Source organism: Monodon monoceros, unplaced genomic scaffold (assembly GCF_005190385.1).
Source record: "Monodon monoceros isolate NGI ecotype Baffin Bay Population unplaced genomic scaffold, NGI_Narwhal_1 Super_Scaffold_14, whole genome shotgun sequence".
Classification (NCBI taxonomy): domain Eukaryota; kingdom Metazoa; phylum Chordata; class Mammalia; order Artiodactyla; family Monodontidae; genus Monodon; species Monodon monoceros.
In genome coordinates this window covers 64,990,166-65,007,571 of record NW_021703770.1, presented here as the reverse complement: position 1 = coordinate 65,007,571, position 17,406 = coordinate 64,990,166, and the positions used below count along the sequence as shown (strand labels likewise).

Sequence of the window (17,406 nt, the reverse complement as noted above, 5' to 3'; positions counted from 1 at the left end):
GGGGAGCACAAGTAACTTTATTCACATTTTATAATTTTACAAATGAGTACTGATTGCCTTGATTATTTAGACTGAACCGGAAATGGGTATTAGTCACGTGCTGCTGATATAAGAAATGAAAAAGTTACTACCATTAAAAACCTTTTTAATGCATTAGTATCTCTTCAGTATTAAATTTGGAACCTGAAAATGCTTTAAGCAGTACTGTAAAGGCAGATCACAGACCTAACTTTAAAAGTAACTATGTAGCATTATTTTTAGATGTCACTTAATATTATAGTAATCTTTACAAGTTGACTCTGACCTCATTAGCATACCACCTTGTCCTGCAAAAGAAGTCTGATTTTAAATAAAAACAATTCACAGAGAAACCCAAATAATAGGCTACTGCTCTCTCTCTACAAACAATTTAGGCAAAGAAGCAAATGGCAAATATTTACTGTACACACCTACTGTAAGTAAATCCCTATCGGGTGCTATTCACATTACCAGTAAAACCCAAAAGAAATACAGACCGGGCTCAAGATATTTACAATATAATAGAAGAAAAACATATACCCCCATAAAAGAAGCTAATGTTAATCAACAGGAAAAATAAATATACGTGATTTAAAAAGTGATCGTGAACATGTGACGTTCTGGCAGCAGAAATGGAGGGCACTCACTCAGTTCAAATGTAAACAAAACAAAATTCTTTTAACCTCCCTATTTTAAATCCGGCAATCAAAATCAGCCAGAAGTAGAAGCTGGGCCAACAGCATCACCACAGAAAAAACAAAACACGAAATTCTCAGGGGCAACCGGTATTGGCCCATTCAAAACAAAGTCTTCCTGGGAGTGCTCCAACAGTAGTTTTTCTCTTAAAACCTCCTTATCAAATGAAAAACAAAACTGGTTCCTGGCTATCAACTTTACGAAAACCGAAGCTTCGACGAAGCACTCTGGAGACCGATACCACTTAGGGTCCATTCACATCATCGAAGGAGTCGGGGAGAAGAGCAACCGGGAATCGGCCTATTGTTCGGAGGACCGCAGGACCGTCCGAGCACCGCAGGGCGCGCGGGAGCTGCGGGAGGCGAGGCGCGCACCCAGCACAGGTGTGTGGGCGTGAGGGTGGCCAGGTGTGCCCAGGGCCACCGCCGACGAAGAAAGTCCCAACTTCCAGACCGAGACGTCGAGAAAGGGAGGAAAACGAAGTCATTCCTGAGTCTTAAGCCGCGGAGCACGGAGGGGGGCGGGCCTGGGAAGGGTCTGCAGGGCTCCCAGAGCCCACCCGGGTCCAGGCTTGAGCAGGCCGGGGGGCTGAAGCCCCGAGGGTCAAGAAAAAGGCTCCCGAATCGAGGGGCCAGACTAGGAATCCCCGAACAATGGGCAGTAGTGGATCTGGGGTGAACGGCGAGGACTGGGGAGTAGGGGTCGCGGAGGTGAAGCCAGGTGGGAGGGGGGTAACAACAGAGAAGCCCCCAGGCGTGGGCCCCCAGTGGCTGCGGCGGCGGCGGCGCTTACCTGTGATAGCTGCCGGGGATTGGGGCAGCCGAAGAGCGCGGAGCTGGAGCTGAAGCTGATGGCCCCTCGGCGGCTGAGGACGTGCTGGGGGACCGGCCTGTCCAGGGGCAGCACCGGCAGCTGGTAACATACTTCCATTGAATACGCCCGCCCTGCCCCCGCGCGGCGCCCGCCCTGCCGCGGCCGCCGGCCCCTGCGCTGGGAAGGGGCCGCGGCTCGGGGGCGCCGGGCCGAGGCGGGGGCAGGGCGGGCGGGCGTCGACCCCTGGCGGGGAAGCCGCGCTCACGCCTCCCCCACCCCAACACTCCACCCGGGTTGCCGGCGGCAAGGCGCTGCGGCGGCCGCAGCGACGGTTACGAAGAGCAGCGCGCTCCCGGCTCCGGGGTGCAAGCGGGGGCAGCACGAGCCAAGTCGGCGGGGGAACCCCGGCGCCGCCAGGCTCTTCGGCCGAGAGGAGAGGGTCCGGGGCCAGTGGCGCAGGAGCGGCGCAAGGACAGAGCAAAGCGGTGCAAGAAAAGACTGCTGGAGCCAGCGGCGAGACCCAGGGGCGAGACCCAGGGCGCGCGGGGCTCGGGTGCAGCCACCAGCTCCGGCCGCCGCCGCCGCGGTCCTGCCCCTCCCCTCCCCTCCCCCGGAGCCTGACTTCACTCCGCCACCAGCGCGAGCCCGGCGTAATTCACACTTTGCAGCCGCGGACCCTGGGCCAACCACCGCCGCCGCCACCGTGACGTCACGACGCTGCGCCGCAGGCCCCGCGCCGCCGCAGCGTCCAGGGAGACCGGCTAGCAGCGGAGGGGTTGAGCCGCCCTCCTCCTGTGCCGCACCTTGGAGCTCAGTCACCGTCCTCTCCCGCTTCACGCTGCCCTCCTCCCCCACCAATCCTCGTCCTGCAGGCCCCCCAGCCAAGGCGCGTGCGCACGAGGCCCCACCGTTTGGGGACATTCCCCTTATCGCTAAACTCTGGCGTTCGGGCGCGCTGAGGGTGTGGGGTGGGCTCAGCCTACACTAGAGGCGCGGTTCCGGCTTTTCGGCTCCAAAAACCCAAAGCACGAGGCCCACTCGCTAAGCTCAGCCGCGACCGCGGGGTCACCGCCGTGTTTCCCTCCTCGAATTCCCATTCTTGGGCTTCGCTCGGGACCGCTGCGGCAGTGACGTCAGCGGGCCGCGCGGGCACCGTCCTCCCCGCTACGTCACTGCCAGTCCCCCGGCGGGGTCGGACTGGGCGCTCCCCTGGCAGGTGCGGCCCCGGGGCCGTCCCAGGCGGAGGGGCCAAGAGCAGAGACGAGAGCGCGGGCGTGGGGAGGGGGCGAGGGGTGGGGAGGGAACACCGAGACTGAGAAAGAAGAAGTGAGAGTATGCACTGGAAAATATGAGAAGGGGAGGATGAAAATGAGAAGCCAGAGCGGGAAAGGAGACTGCATGCCCTTTTACCAAAAGTGTTTTCGTTTCTTGGCTTTGATTTGTAGAAGGCAGGAGAAAATAACTCTTGACATGGTTTGTAAACTGCAGGTTCATTTTGTTAACATTTCCTCCCAAACCATCAAAGCTTTTCAGCTGCAACCCTTTGTTTCAAGTACATTCCAGCCTCTGGGACATCAGCCTGAACAAGCTTTCCCCTGCTGGCAAAACTGATTTGGCTCTGCTTTCAGGTCACCCAACCTTCCACTTCTATGCTATGACCAGCCACTGGCAAGGTGGCAGGTCTCTGAAAGTACTGCATAGCCAGTACCGATGAGATCAGGTAACATGTGCTGTTGATCCCATAAATCAACAGACGTCTACAAGACCTTTTATCGTCTTTCCATGACATCTGTTTCTTTTATATCACTTAAAACTTTCTACCTTCTCGTGGGCATTTTTCTACTTGTCTGCTTTCTACTATTAAAAGGATATCACTTCCAATGTGGTTTCATGGATTTTTGTCTTCACTAGATGGTAAGCTTCCCTTCAGCGCAACTGTTACCAACCGGGGTTCTTGTACTCATTACTAAGAGGCCAGACGGGAAGCTCAAGCAAGGCTTTATTGGGCCTCTTGCTACTGCAGGAGGGAGTGAAAACAAATAACAGGTTCCTTTGCTAACTGGGCGGGCGGGGGGAGGGGGTGAGGTCCTGAGCTGGTCCCTAAGATGGAGTGAGGGAGGGGAGGATCCTGGGGTCGTGCTGGGTGGGTGGCTTAGGTAGTCTACCCACCCCTTTGACGGTGTTGTGTGCAGGGATCCTGCACAGTACCCTGCTGTTGCTCCGGACACCTCAGAAGTGTCAGGTGGGTTTTTGGTCTTTTTGTATCTTGTTGTTCATAATTTGCCCCAGCTGTGTATGCATGCATTTATTTTTAGTCCCTTATTGTTTCTTTGTATTCTCTTGCTTGAGGAGCTGTTGGTCCAGGTGTAAATACTGCAGCAGAGGGTCTCAGGTCCCAGCCTGTCTCCCAACAGCTGACCCAAGTCATCTCTGAAACCCTAATTACTCCCACGACGTCTAGCAGATTTGAGCATCCTCTGTACACTTGTGATTAAGCTGAGTTCTCCCTCGTATTTACATCTGACAAAAACCCCATGAGGTAATAGTTTCTAAATTGAAAGGAGGCTCAGGGAAACATGACTTGCCTTAGATCTTCCACAGATAAATGGCAGAACTTACCTCAAATAATGTCTGAATTCTGTGTTCATCTAAACACCCAGAAAGCAGTATCGGTGTGATATCAGACAGTATATGCCAAGTAACTCTGTCATATATAATAACATCTAAGAGACTTGATGAAATCATTTAACAAGACTCAGATCTCCCTCAGCAGAGAGGGGAGCTAACATTTACTATGCACCCACTGTGAACTGTGATAGGTATTCTATATAGTGTTTAACTTAGCCCTGTGCAACAGCCGCAAAAGTAAAAACTTGATCCCAGCTCTACAGATGGGGAATCAGGTTTCGAAGCCATAAATCATTTGTGCCACTGAACCCTGTTCTGTATGATTTCAGAGCCATGCATTTCCACCACACCGTGTGGTTGCTCAAGACCAGAACTTCAGCTGTTTTCAGTGTTCTTTACTGTATTGGAGAGTGTATTAGGGTTCTTCAGAAAAGCAGAACCTATAAAGTATATACAGAGCCAGGGAGAGAGAGCTAGGGAGAGAGAGCAAGAGAGAGGGAGAGCAAGATTGATTTGCCACACATGTTCCTCCTCCAGAGGTCAGAGAAGCTGGAGGAGCTGCCCCCTTGCCAGTGAGGAGAGCTAGTGGATCATGTGCAAAATCACAGTGGTGCCTGGGACCCTGCAGGGACCTTTCAAGTGTAATGGCTGGTGCTTCACTTCCACTTTTTAATTCTTTTGTAAATTTCTATTGTGGCCAACCATAACCAAAACTATAAAAGGAAGAGAATTCTGGGAAATGTAGTTCCAACTTAGCTAAGCTGTCAGAACATAACCACCCCAGTCCAACACTTGCCAACTTGCCATCCATACACACTCTTTTAATCGTATTTAATTTTCAAATAAAGACGATAGCAAAATCATGCCTCTGTCCATATGATGCAACTCTCTTTCATATAACCCAAAACAGCTCCCTCCTTCACCAAGAGGATGGAGTCTTTGAGTGATGTTAATTCCTCTTCTTGACGAGTCGCAGTATATACCTTGGCTATTCTGTAACTTATATACTAAGATATAAGTTTACCTACTATTAACACATCATAGGGGAATGAGAGAGGAGTAAAAGGAAATAATTGGTTAATAAATACACAGATGTAATAAAGATAAAATAAATAAATACACAGATAAATTCATATCAAAATTAGGAAAAATGCTCAGAACTGTTATAGTCCTTGTATCTGCAACTGAAAACATGATCATAATTACTATTTATAACTATTTTCTTGCTCCCATTACCTGTCTCATATCCCGTTTGCCTTCAGCAAGCATCTCAGCTGAAAATGATGTGGGTCACTCCACTTGCCTTGTGGAGTGACCCAAACCTTCATTCCTAAAGGATCTGGGCCAGCAGAGGTTCTACTGCTATCAGTAAAAGTATTCTTGGTTGTAGTTCTCCACTGTCATAACACGGAGCATTGGAGTACTAAGTACTAAGAGGCACCCCCAAGGACTCTCCTGCATTCCAGCCATATTCCTCCCTTTTCCCATTGTGTAGCAACAGCTCAAAATCTGCTTAGTAGCCAGGGTCAATCATCCCAGGCAGTAGACTAACCCCTTTCTTTGCATGTTGGTTAACTAGCACAAGGCTCCCCAAATGGCCAAGTGGCAGTCTCAACTTCCAGTTTAATTGAACTCTTGCTGTGTACCCTGGTGGAGACATTCTTCTTTGAGAACGAAGACCTCTTTGGGCTCTGGACCAGGAGAGCCCAAAGTTGCAGGAATGGGAAGCAAAATTTTGCACTAGGGGTAAAAGTCAGAGGATCTACTGCCAGTCCCACTCCTTGATTCCTGGATCATGGATATACATTTAGATTTAGAACATATGCCAAAACCCGGAGAATATTATCCTCGCTACATGAGGTATTGCCACCCAGTTGGTACGACCGATTATCGAGTCTTCAAAAGGCCATTCCAATGAACCTTAAAACATGCTAAGTGAAAGAAGCCAGATACAAAATGCTAAATGTTGTATGACTCCATTTATATGAAATATCCAGAACAGGCAAAACCATAGAGACAGAAAGCTAATTAGTGCTCGCCAGGGGCTGGGGAGAGGGAGGAATGGGGAGGCTGCTTAATGGGCATGGGGTTTCCTTCTGGAGTACTGAAAAGGTTCTGGAGCTAGATAGAGGTGATGGTTGCACAGCATTGTGGACATCCTTAATGCCACTGAATTGTACATTTTTAAATGGTTAAAACTGTAATTTTATCACAATGAAGAGAAAGGCCATTTGATCATCCTATTAAGCCAGCTACTTCAGGGTAATGGGCAACATAATAAGACCAGTAAATTCTATGAGCAGGAACCCATTGCTTTATTTGCTGTAAAATGAGTTTCTTGGTTAGAAGTAACACTGGGTGGAATAGTGTGATGGTGTAAGTCCATGCATGGTGGTTTTGATAGAAGCATTGCAACCGGGGAAGGAAACTCATTTCCAGAATAAGTATGTATTCAGGGAGAAAAAAAGGGCTGCTTCTTCATAATGGAAGAGGCTTAATGCAATGTACCTGATGGCTAAGTGATGCCTCCAGGAAACGGAAGCTTAGTCTTACACTCTGCTGTAGGCAACTTGAGCACTTAAGCAATAGCTGTAGCCAGATTGGCCTTGTTGAGTGGAAATCAATCCTGCTAAAGCCACATCTAACCCTCATCCTGCCACCATGGCCACGTTGTTCATGAGTCTGTTGGGCAAGGCCAGGGGTTGATGGAGGAAAAGGCTGACTGACATACACAGAATGTATCATCTCATCCACCTGATTATTATGATCATACTCTAATGAGATTCCTCTTAGGGATCACATGAGACACAAATATATTCACACCCTGCTCATTCAGTCTATCCACATATACACCTTTCCCAGACCTCCTTATCACCAGTTGTCTAATTATGTTCCTTCCAAGTTCCAGACCATACAGCCAAATGGTCAGACACTGTCCATCAGTATGATCTGCATATCTAGCTATCTCTCTTCAGAAAAAATGAACAAGCAGGCGTACTGCTCCAAGTTCTCCCACTGGGACTATTTCTCTTCACTACCTTCAGGACTACACCCAAAGAGTGGTCATAGTGCTGGAACTATCCACTTTCTGCACCGCAGAATACAGAACTATCTGTAAGACAGTCCCAAATAAAACCTTTTTCTTCTATCACTCAACAGGAGATAGGGGGCTCCCCATGATACCTTAGATGAAAGTTGAGAGGGAGGAGACATTGTAGTAGTAATAGGAATGATGGGCATCTGGGCCACTAGATTATAAAATTGACCTGCACCTCAAAAGACCTGCTTGAGCCTGATCTCACGTATACCACTTCCGCTTGACGGAGTGCTGCTAGGCACGACCAACTTTATGGTTTGGTGTATCAGAATACATTTAGTACACTTTGGGTTGCTCAGGTCACAAGGTAATTTGATAGTTCGTGATCAAGCATTTAGTTTCTACTAGGGCCCAGCGGAAGCAAGAATAATTTCTCAAAAGGGGAACAGTTATGTAGAGAAGGTGACATAGCTTTGTTCCAGTGTCCTAAAAGGCTGCACTGATTCAATTGTAGAGGATCACCAAAGGCTTTATATGGTATCCCTAACCTATCACAGCAGCATATCTGCTGGGTCATATGGCCCAAGTGACAGAGAAGCTTATATGGCAGCATGGATTCCTTACATACTCTTCGCTTGCTCTGAGCTCCACCCAGCCTTTCATTTTTTTATTGTCGTAAATATAAATAACATGATTTTTACCGTTGTAATCACTTTTAAGTGTAGAAGTCAGTAGCATTAACTACATTCACATTGCCGCATAACCACCCCCGGAACTTTTCATCATCCCAACACGGAAGTGGTCTCATCAAACAGCAATTCACCATTTCCCCCTGCCCAGCCCCTGGCAACCGGTATTGTCCTTTCCATCTCTATGAATTTCACTACTTTAGGTACCTTATATAAGTGGAGTCATACAGTATTTACCTGATTGTATCCACCTTATTTCTCTTAGTGTCTTCAAGGTTCATCCATGTTGTAGCATATAACAGAATTACATTCTTTTTTCAGACTGAATAATATTCATATATATTCATATATAATATTCATATATCTATACGTAATTTATCCACCTGTCAATGGACATTTGGTTTGTTTCCACCTTTTGGCTACTGTGAATATTACTACTATGAACATGGGCGTATAAATATCTGTTTGAGTCCCTGCTTTCTATTTTATTTTACTTTATTTTTAAATTTTATTTATTTATTTTTGGATGCGTTGGGTCTTCGTTGCTGCAAGCCGGCTTTCTCTAGTTGCCGCCAGCGGGGGCTACTCTTTGTTGCGGTGCCCGGGCTTCTCATTGTGGTGGTTTCTCTTGTGGCGGAGAACGGGCTCTAGGCATACGGGCTTCAGTAGTTGTGGCTCCCGGACTCTAGAGCACATGCTCAGTAGTTGTGGCACATGGGCTTAGTTGCTCCGTGGCATGTGGGATCTTCCCCAACCAGGGCTTGAACCCGTGTTCTCTGCATTGGCAGGCGAATTCTTAACCACTGAGCCACCAGGGAAGCCCCCTGCTTTCAATTTAAAAACATATATCCAGAAGTGGAGTTGCTGGATAATATGGTAATTCTATATTTAAAATTTGGGGGGAACTTCCATACTGTTTTCCACATCAGCTGTACCATTTTACATCCCCACCAGGGATACACAATTGTTCCAATTTCTCCACATCCTTTCTGACACTTGTAATTTGTTTTTTGATAATAGCCATCCTAGTGGATGTGAAGTGGTATCTCATAGTTTTGGTTGGCATTTCCCTAATGATTAGTGATGTTGAGCATTTTTTCATGTGCTATTTGATCATTTTCATATCTTCTTTGGAGAAAAGTCTATTCAAATCCTTTCTTCATTTTTGAATTGAGTTATTTGTAGTTGTTTTAGTAGTTCTCTATATGTTCCGGATATTAATTCCTTAACGATATGTAATTTGCAATTATTTTCTTCCATTCTTTGGGTGATCTTTTTATTCTCCTGATAGTGTACTTTGATGCTCAAAAGTTTTGAATTTTGATAGAGTCTAATTTATCTATTTTTTCTTTTAATGCTTGTGCTTTTGGTGTCATAGCCAAAAACCATTGCCAAATCCAAAGTCATGAAGCTTTCCTCTATGTTTTCTTCCAAGAGTTTTACAATTTATGTTTAGGTCTTTAATCCATTTGGAGTTAATTTTTGTATATGGTGTATGGTAAGAGTCCAATCATATTCTTTTGTATGTGGATATCTAGTTTACCCAGCACCATTTGTTAAAAAAGACTGCCCTTTCCCCATTGAATGGTCTCAAGATTCTAATATCCTTTGTGATTTATTTTTTGACCATTGACATTTAAGGATGTGTCAATTTCCACGTATTTCTGAATTTTCCAGTTTTTTTGCTGTTGATTTCTAACTTCATTTCACAAGGGCTGGAGAAGATTCTTTTGTATAATATCAATCCTTTTACATTTATTAAGATTTGTTTTGTAGTCTAGCATTTGATCTATCCTTGATTCATGTGCACTTGAGAAAAATGTATGTTCTACTGCTGTTTGGTGGAGTGTTCTGTGTGTTATGTATGTCTGTTAGGTCCAATTCATCTATATTGTTGTTAAAGCCATCTATTTCCATATTAATCTTCTATCTAGTTGTCTATCCATTATTGAAAATGGGGTATTCCAATGTTCATGCAGTGTTATTTACAAGAGCCAAGACACGGAAGCAACCTAAATGTCCTTTGACAGATGAATGGATAAAGATGTGGTATATATATATATATATATATATATATATATATATATATATATATACACAATGGAATACTACTCAGCCATAAAAAATAATGAAGTAATGCCATTTGCAGCAACATGGACGGACCCAGAGATTATCATACTAAATTAAACCAGAAAGAGAAAGGCAAATACCATATGATATCACTTATATGTAGAATCTTAAATATGATACAAATGAACTTATCTATGAAACACAGACAGACTCACAGACATAGAAAACAAACTCATGGCTAGGGGGAAAGGGGGTAGGGGAGGGATAAATTAGGAGTTTGGGATTAGCAGACACAAACTACTATATATAAAACAGATAAACAAAAAGGTCCTACTGTACAGTACAGGGACATATATTCAATACCCTATAATAAACCATAATAGAAAAGAATATTTAAAAAGATATGTATATATCTGAATCACTTTGCTGAACATCAGAAACTAACACAATATTGTAAATCAAGTACACTTCAATTAAAAATTTTTTAAAAAAGAAAAGAAAATGGGGTATTGAAGTCTCCTTGTATTACTGTGGAACTATTTCCCCCTTCAGTTCTGTTAATGTTTACTTCATCTAACTTGGATCTCTGATGTCTGATGGATATATGTTTCTAATTGTTATATCCTCTTGGTGAATTGTCTCTTTAATAGTGATATCATGTTCTTTGTCTCATAACAGTTTTTGTCCTAAAGACTATTTTGTCTACCATCACCAAAAAGTCTACAAATAAGAAATGCTGGAGAGGGTGTGGAGAAAAGGGAATCGTCCTATGCTGTTGGTGGGAATGTAACTTGCTGCAGCCACTATGGAGAACAGTATTAGTTTTCTTAAAAAAAAAAAACCAAAAAATAGAACTACTGTATGATCCAGCAATCCCACTCCTGGGATTATATATCTGGGCATATATCTAGAAAAGATGAAAACTCTAGTTCAAAAAGATACATGCACCCCAATGTTTATAGCATCACTATTTACAATAGCCCAAGATGTGGCAGCAACCTAAATGTGCATTGACAGATGAATGGATAAGGAAGATGTGGTATACATAAACAATGGAATACTGCTCAGCCATAAAAAAAGAATGAAATAATGCCATTTGCAGCAACATGGATGGACCCAGAGATTATCACACTGAGTGAAGTAAATCAGACAAAGACAAATATTAAATGATATTTATATGCGGAATCTAAAAAATGATACAAAGTAACTTATTTAAAAAATAGAAATAGACTCACAGACACAGAAAACAAACTTGTGGTTACCAAAGGGGAAAGGAGGGGGCAGGGATAAATTAGGAATTTGGGATTAACAGATACACACTATTAAATATAAAACATTGTGTTGACCAAAAAGTTCTTTCGGGTTTTTCTGTAACATGAAAAACCCGAACAAAATTTTTGGCCAACCCAATAGATAAACAACAAGGACCTACTGTACAGCACAAGGAACTATAATCAATATCTCGTAATAAGGTACAATGGAAAAGAATCTGAAAAAGAATCACTTTGCTGTACACCTGAAATGCTGTAAATCAACTATACTTCAATAAAAAAACGATTTTGTCTGATATTGATATAGCCACCCAGCTCTCTTTTGTTTATTATTTGCATAGAATATCTTCTCCTATCCTTTCACTTTCAACCTGTGCGTTCTCTTAGAGCTAAAGTGAGTGTCTTGTAGCTATCATATAGTTGGATCATGTTTTTTAAAGTCTATTCTGCAAATCTATACCTTTTGTTTGGGAATTTCAATCCACTTACATTTATAGTAATTATTGATAGGAAAGAACTTACTTTGTCATTTTGTTATTTGTTTTCCCTATGTCTTATGGTTCTTTGGACCCCCATTTCCTCTAAAACTGCCTTCCTTTGTGTTTAATTGATTTTTACATAGTGGCATGTTTGGATTCCATTCTCATTAGATATTTTCTTTGTGGTTACAAGGGGGATTACATATATCATCCTAAAATTGTAACAATTAATTTTGAATTGATACCAACTTAACTGCCATCCCTATAAAAACTCCACTCTTTTACAGCCCTCCTCCCACTTTATGTTATTGATGTCACAAGTTTTAGCTTTATGTATTGTGTACCAGTTAACATAAATTAATACTTATTTTTTTAGGTATTTGTCTTCAAAATCCTGTCCAAAATGGGAAGTGTAGTTACAAACCAAAATTACAATAATACTCTTTTTTATATTTGTCCATGTATTTACCTTTACTGGAGATCTTTATATCTTCATATGGCTTCAAGTTATTGTCTAGTGTCCTTTCACTTCAATTTGAAGGACTGCTTTTAGCGTTTCTTATAGGACAAGTCTAGTGGAATGAACTCCCTCGGCTTTCACTTATCTTGGAATGTTTTAATTCCTCTCTAAATTTTGAAGGACGATTTTGCCAAATGTAGAATTTTTGGTTGGCAGTTTTTTTTTTTCTTTCTTTCAGCACCTTAAACATCATCTTACTGCCTTCTGGACTTCAAGCCTTCTTTTGAGAAATTGGTGGATAATCTTAATGAAGATCTCTTGTATTAATATATCAGGAATCACTTTTCTCTTGTTGCTTTCAAAATTTTCTCTTTGTCTTTGTCCTTCAACGGTTTGACTATAATGTGTCTCAGTGTGGGTCTCCTTTATCCTAGTGGAGTCCATTGATCTTGGATTTGTAGATTCATGTTTCCACAAGCTTGATAAGTTTTCTGCCATTATTTTTTCAAGTAACCTCTCTGCCTCTTTCTCTCTCTTCTACTTCAAGGACTCCTGTAATACAGGTATTGGTCCACTTGATTCCCTTAGTTCCATAATTCCCTTAGACTCTGTTCACTTTTCTTCCACCTTTTTTCTTTCTGCTTCTGAGACTTGATGACTTCAAATACCCTATCTTGAAGTTCGCTGACTCTTTCTTCTGCCTGCTCAAGTCTGCTATTGAACACTTCTGGTTTTTTTTTTCAATTCAGTTACTGCATTTTTCAATTTCAGAATTTCTATTGGTTTCATTTTATAATTTCTACCTCTTCATGGATCTTTTCATTTTGTTCATATATCATTTTCCTGATTTCCTTTAGTTGTTTGTCTGTGTTGTCCCTTAGCAACTTGCATGTATTTAAAAACAGTTGTTTTAAAGTCTTTGTTTGTTAAGTATGATGCCTGTGTTTTTTTCAGGGCTGGTTTCTGCCACTTCATTTTCTTCCTTTGAGTGGGTCATGTTTTCCTCTTTCTTTTTATGTCTTGTGATATTTAATTGTTGATCACTGGACATTTAAAAAATAGCCACCTATCTCAGACTTTGTAGACTGGTCCTGTGCCAGGGAAACGTGTCACTAATTACCTGACCCTCGGTTCTAAGCTTTGGGATCAGTCCAAGGAGAAATCATAAGGTCTTTACTGCACGTGCATCTTGCTTGGGGCTGTGTTTGACGTTTTTGATTTCCCTGTGTATACAGCTGCTTTTAATTGTCTTAATATCCCAAAGTGTCTCTTTTTGGGGCCTCTACCCATAATCTCTTACTCCAAGTATCTGTGGGTGGGCCAGCCTCCCTTTAATTTTCCTGAGCAGCATTTACTGCTTCTTCCTGCTTGAAATCCAAGTTAGACAAAGCAGAGACCAGTCCTTCAGGCAGCCCCAGGTAGGTTAAAATGTTAAAAATAATAGATGCTCTGCTCTCTCTGGCTTATAGTTTTCTTTCTTTTTTTTTTTTTTAACTTTGTTTGGCTTTGGGTTTAAGGTGATGTTGGTCTCATAAAATGAGCTGGGAAATAAACCTTACTCTTCTATTTTCTAAAAGATTTTGCATACAAGTGGTATCATTTTTTTACATAAATATCTGATAGGATTCACCAGTGAAACTATCTGGACCTGGGTTCTTCTTTATGGAGGATTTAAAATTATTAATTCAATTTCTCTACTTAATAATGCTTATAAAGTAAGATCTGTATATTCCCTCCAAATAGTTCCCAACGTACATCCCCCAAATGTTAGAAGTGGTCGGATTATGGTTTTTCCTTTTCTTTTAAAATGTTTTCTTGATCAAGTCTAGTTACCAAGTTTTCTAAGATAAACATGTCATTTTGTAACAAAAATTAATTTGTTAAAAATATAAACTATGAATAAAAATAAAACGTTTAAAATGCAATGATGAATGTTTAATGAAATAAAAGACAATTGAAGGAAATTTTCACCTGCGGGTTGGTTGCTCTAGACTATTTAGTAGCTCAACACTAACTGACAAGCACCTTTCTTGGTGGTGCACTAATGAATAATCAGTCAGAGGACATCTGGCTAAACACAGCAGATTACATACATGCATCCATCATTGTTCCCTCCCCAAACCCTAACTAAATGACACTGAAGGAAGAAAATAAGGCATAAACCCAGAAAGACAAAGAGAAAAGAAGGGGAAATGAAAACTGACAAGTTTGTCTTCTAGAAATTGAAAGGGAATGGACAAGTTGTACACGTCTCGGCAGAACAGAAAGCTAAAACCTAAGCTTACAAATGGGGAGGTCTATATCCAGCCAATTCCTGCTGCAAAAACCCAGAATAATTGCAGAAATTAGAGGCCCTAGCTGTTTTGGAAGGCAAGGATGTAAGTGGGCTGAAAAAGAGACAGATCAATTGAAGTTCTTTAAAACAAGTGGTTAGAACCCCAGATCTCCTCCACAACCTCGTGCTCTCCTTCACCTCAGCAGAAGATTGGATAGATTGAACCAAACAGGCTCTGGACATGGGTTCACCAGGCAGAACTGAGAGTGGGGTTAGAGTACCATATGGAAAGCAGTGGAATAAATGAGAATCTGTCTACTTGTTGACAGCCAAGTTAATATACTTGAGGCAAGGGGTTGGAAGATTTCTCTTTTAGAAAGTGAACCTATCGAAGGTAAAAGTTTTACAGGTTCTATCAGTTTGGAGTCTTCCAACCAAATAAGTGGGTCCACACATAAATCTAAGGTAAGTCCTACCCATATACATGGAGTTACAAATAGCATTATCAGTGTCTCATTCTTAAATGTGAAAGAACAATCAAGCATTACCAGAATTTGAATAAATATCATAAAATGAGAGACAATAGAAAAAACAGAAAAACAAACAAGAAGAAACAGAAACAATAGAGAGAATCCTCCCTCCAAAAAAAAAACCCCAATAATATCTATTAATAGATAATATCTAAAATTGGGATGTGAGTTAATAATATGGAGCTAAATATTGTTAGGAGCAATTTAAAACAGTGAACATTCTTGCCTCAGCAGAGCAGGAACTGGTAGAATACTGAGATGGAACAAGACGCTCCTAGGTTTATTATAATATAGTAGAACTATTGAACTCTAAAAACTATGTATTATTTTTCTCATTAAAAAATTAAAATAGGGCTTCCCTGGTGACCCAGTGGTTAAGAATCTGCCTGCCGATGCAGGGGACACAGGTTCGAGCCCTGGTCCGGGAAGATCCCACATGCTGCTAAGCAACTAAGCCCGTGCGCCACAACTACCGAGCCCACGTGCCACAACTTCTAAAGCCCACATGCCTAGAGCCCGTGCTCTGCAACAAGAGAAGCCACTGCAATCAGAAGCCTGTGCTCTGCAAGGAAGAGTAGCCCCCGCTCGCCGCAACTAGAGAAAGCCCGTGCACAGCAACAAAGACCCAGTGCAGCCAAATATAAATACATAAATAAATTTATTTTAAAATAATTAAAATAATTATAGTGAGTTCAACTGTGTTCCCCAAAAGATATGTTTAAGTCCTAACTTCTGGTACTTATGACCTTATTTGGAAATAGGGTCTTTGCAGATGTAATCAAGTTAAGATAAGGTCATATGGGATTAGGGTGGGCCTGACACCCGACAACTGGTGTCCTTATAAGAAGAGGGGGATTTGGAGGCCCACATAAACACAGGGAAGAAAGCCATGTGAAGACAGAGACTGAGATTGGAGTGTTAAGTCTACAAGCCAAGGAACATCAAGGACTGCCAGCGACCAAGAGAAGCTAAGAGAAAGGAATGAAACAAATTCTCTTCTAGAGCCTTCAGAGGGAGCATGGCGTTGCCAACATCTTGATTTTGGACTTCAAGCCTCCAGAACTATGAGAGAATGTGTTTCTGTTTTTCTAAGTCACCCAGTTTATGGTAATTTGTTACGGCAGCCTAAGGAAACTAATACAATCGTGTTACTCAACTTCTGTGTATCTGAATTGGAGCAGGAGATGTTTGACAGAGGGTCAATTCTTCTAAGTACATTTCCACACTTGAGGTTAAAAAAAAACTAATCAAGTTAGCTGGGTTTTTTTTGTTTGTTTTTTTAGGGCACAGTATAAAACCCATCTGCTCAATTAAGGGACGTGGGAGAACTGGCAAATGTGAAGCACGAATTTTGGTCTCTAGTTATAAATATTTAAGTGTACGCCTGCCTGAGATTTACTTTCTGTTTTTTAAAATACCCTTCTCTCCTGCTATCTCTGGAGAAGAATAGTTATAAAGGATAGGGCCCTCTTCCTTCACACCCTGCACAATAATAATGTAAAATGTTGAACAGAGTGAACATTATTCAAAACAGCAAACTCTTTTTTTTAATTAAAAAAATACTTTTTTAAAATTTTTGGCTGCATTGGGTCTCCATGGCTGTCCATGGGCTTTTCTCTAGTTGCAGTGAGCGGGGGCTACTGTTCGTTGCGGTGCGCGGGCTTCTCACTGCGGTGGCTTCTCTTGTTGTGGAGCATAGGCTCTAGGTGTGCAGGCTTCAATAGTTGTGGCACGCGGGCTCAGTAGCTGTGGCTCTAGAGTGCAAGCTCAGTAGTTGTGGTGCATGGGCTTAGTTGCTCTGCAGCATGTGGGATCATCCCAGACCAGGGCTCAAACCTGTGTCCCCTGCATTGGCAGGCGGATTCTTAACCACTGTGCCACCAGGGAAGTCTCCAAAACAGCAAACTCTTTTAAAGTGGACCTGAAAATTGATTACTTAAACATTTTATCCAACTAATAAGTATCTCTGAACTTGTTAACTGTCATTTTTGTATGAAATAGTAACAGATTTAAAGAAACCACTGGTGTTATTTACATTTCCTACACTTTTAATTCCAGTGTCTTGTCTTAGGGTCCAATATCTTCTTAAAAATAATGAGATATTGAAGATCTTAAAGCAGTTGGTTACAGGGTGTTATGGGTTGAATTATGTCAGTTCCTCCCCACCTCTTCACACCCCCCAGAAAAAAGATACATTGAGATCCTAACCTGCAGTATCTCAGAATGTGACCTTATTTGGAAATAAGGTCATTAGAGATATAGTTAGTTAAATTAAGATGAGGTCATAGTGAATTAGGACGGGCCCATGATCCATTATGACAAGTGTTTTCATAAGAAGACAGCCATGTGAAGGTGGAGGCAGAGACTGGACAGATGCATCTACAAGCCAAGGATCACTGGCCGTCACCAGAGACTAGCAGGGAGACATGGAACAGAGTCT

General features: G+C 42.3%; 1 protein-coding gene across 16 annotated transcripts in view; it reads right to left on the bottom strand.

Moving 5' to 3' along the window:
* PDE7A (phosphodiesterase 7A) overlaps nt 1–17,406 on the bottom strand; it is a 380,288-nt gene that overhangs the window by 134,360 nt on the left and 228,522 nt on the right. Inside the window, exon 1 of one of the 16 annotated variants that reach the window (XR_003793493.1) lies at nt 1,507–1,714. The exons of 13 other annotated variants lie outside the window; for them this stretch is intronic. Coding sequence is in view for 1 of the 3 variants with exons in the window: in XM_029222497.1 (XP_029078330.1) it covers nt 1,507–1,644 (138 nt within the window). In the remaining 2 variants the exon portion in view is untranslated. Of the gene's footprint in view, nt 1–1,506; nt 2,138–17,406 lie in introns of those variants that run through there. 2 more of the 16 variants (XR_003793495.1, XM_029222497.1) reach the window with 2 other exon arrangements.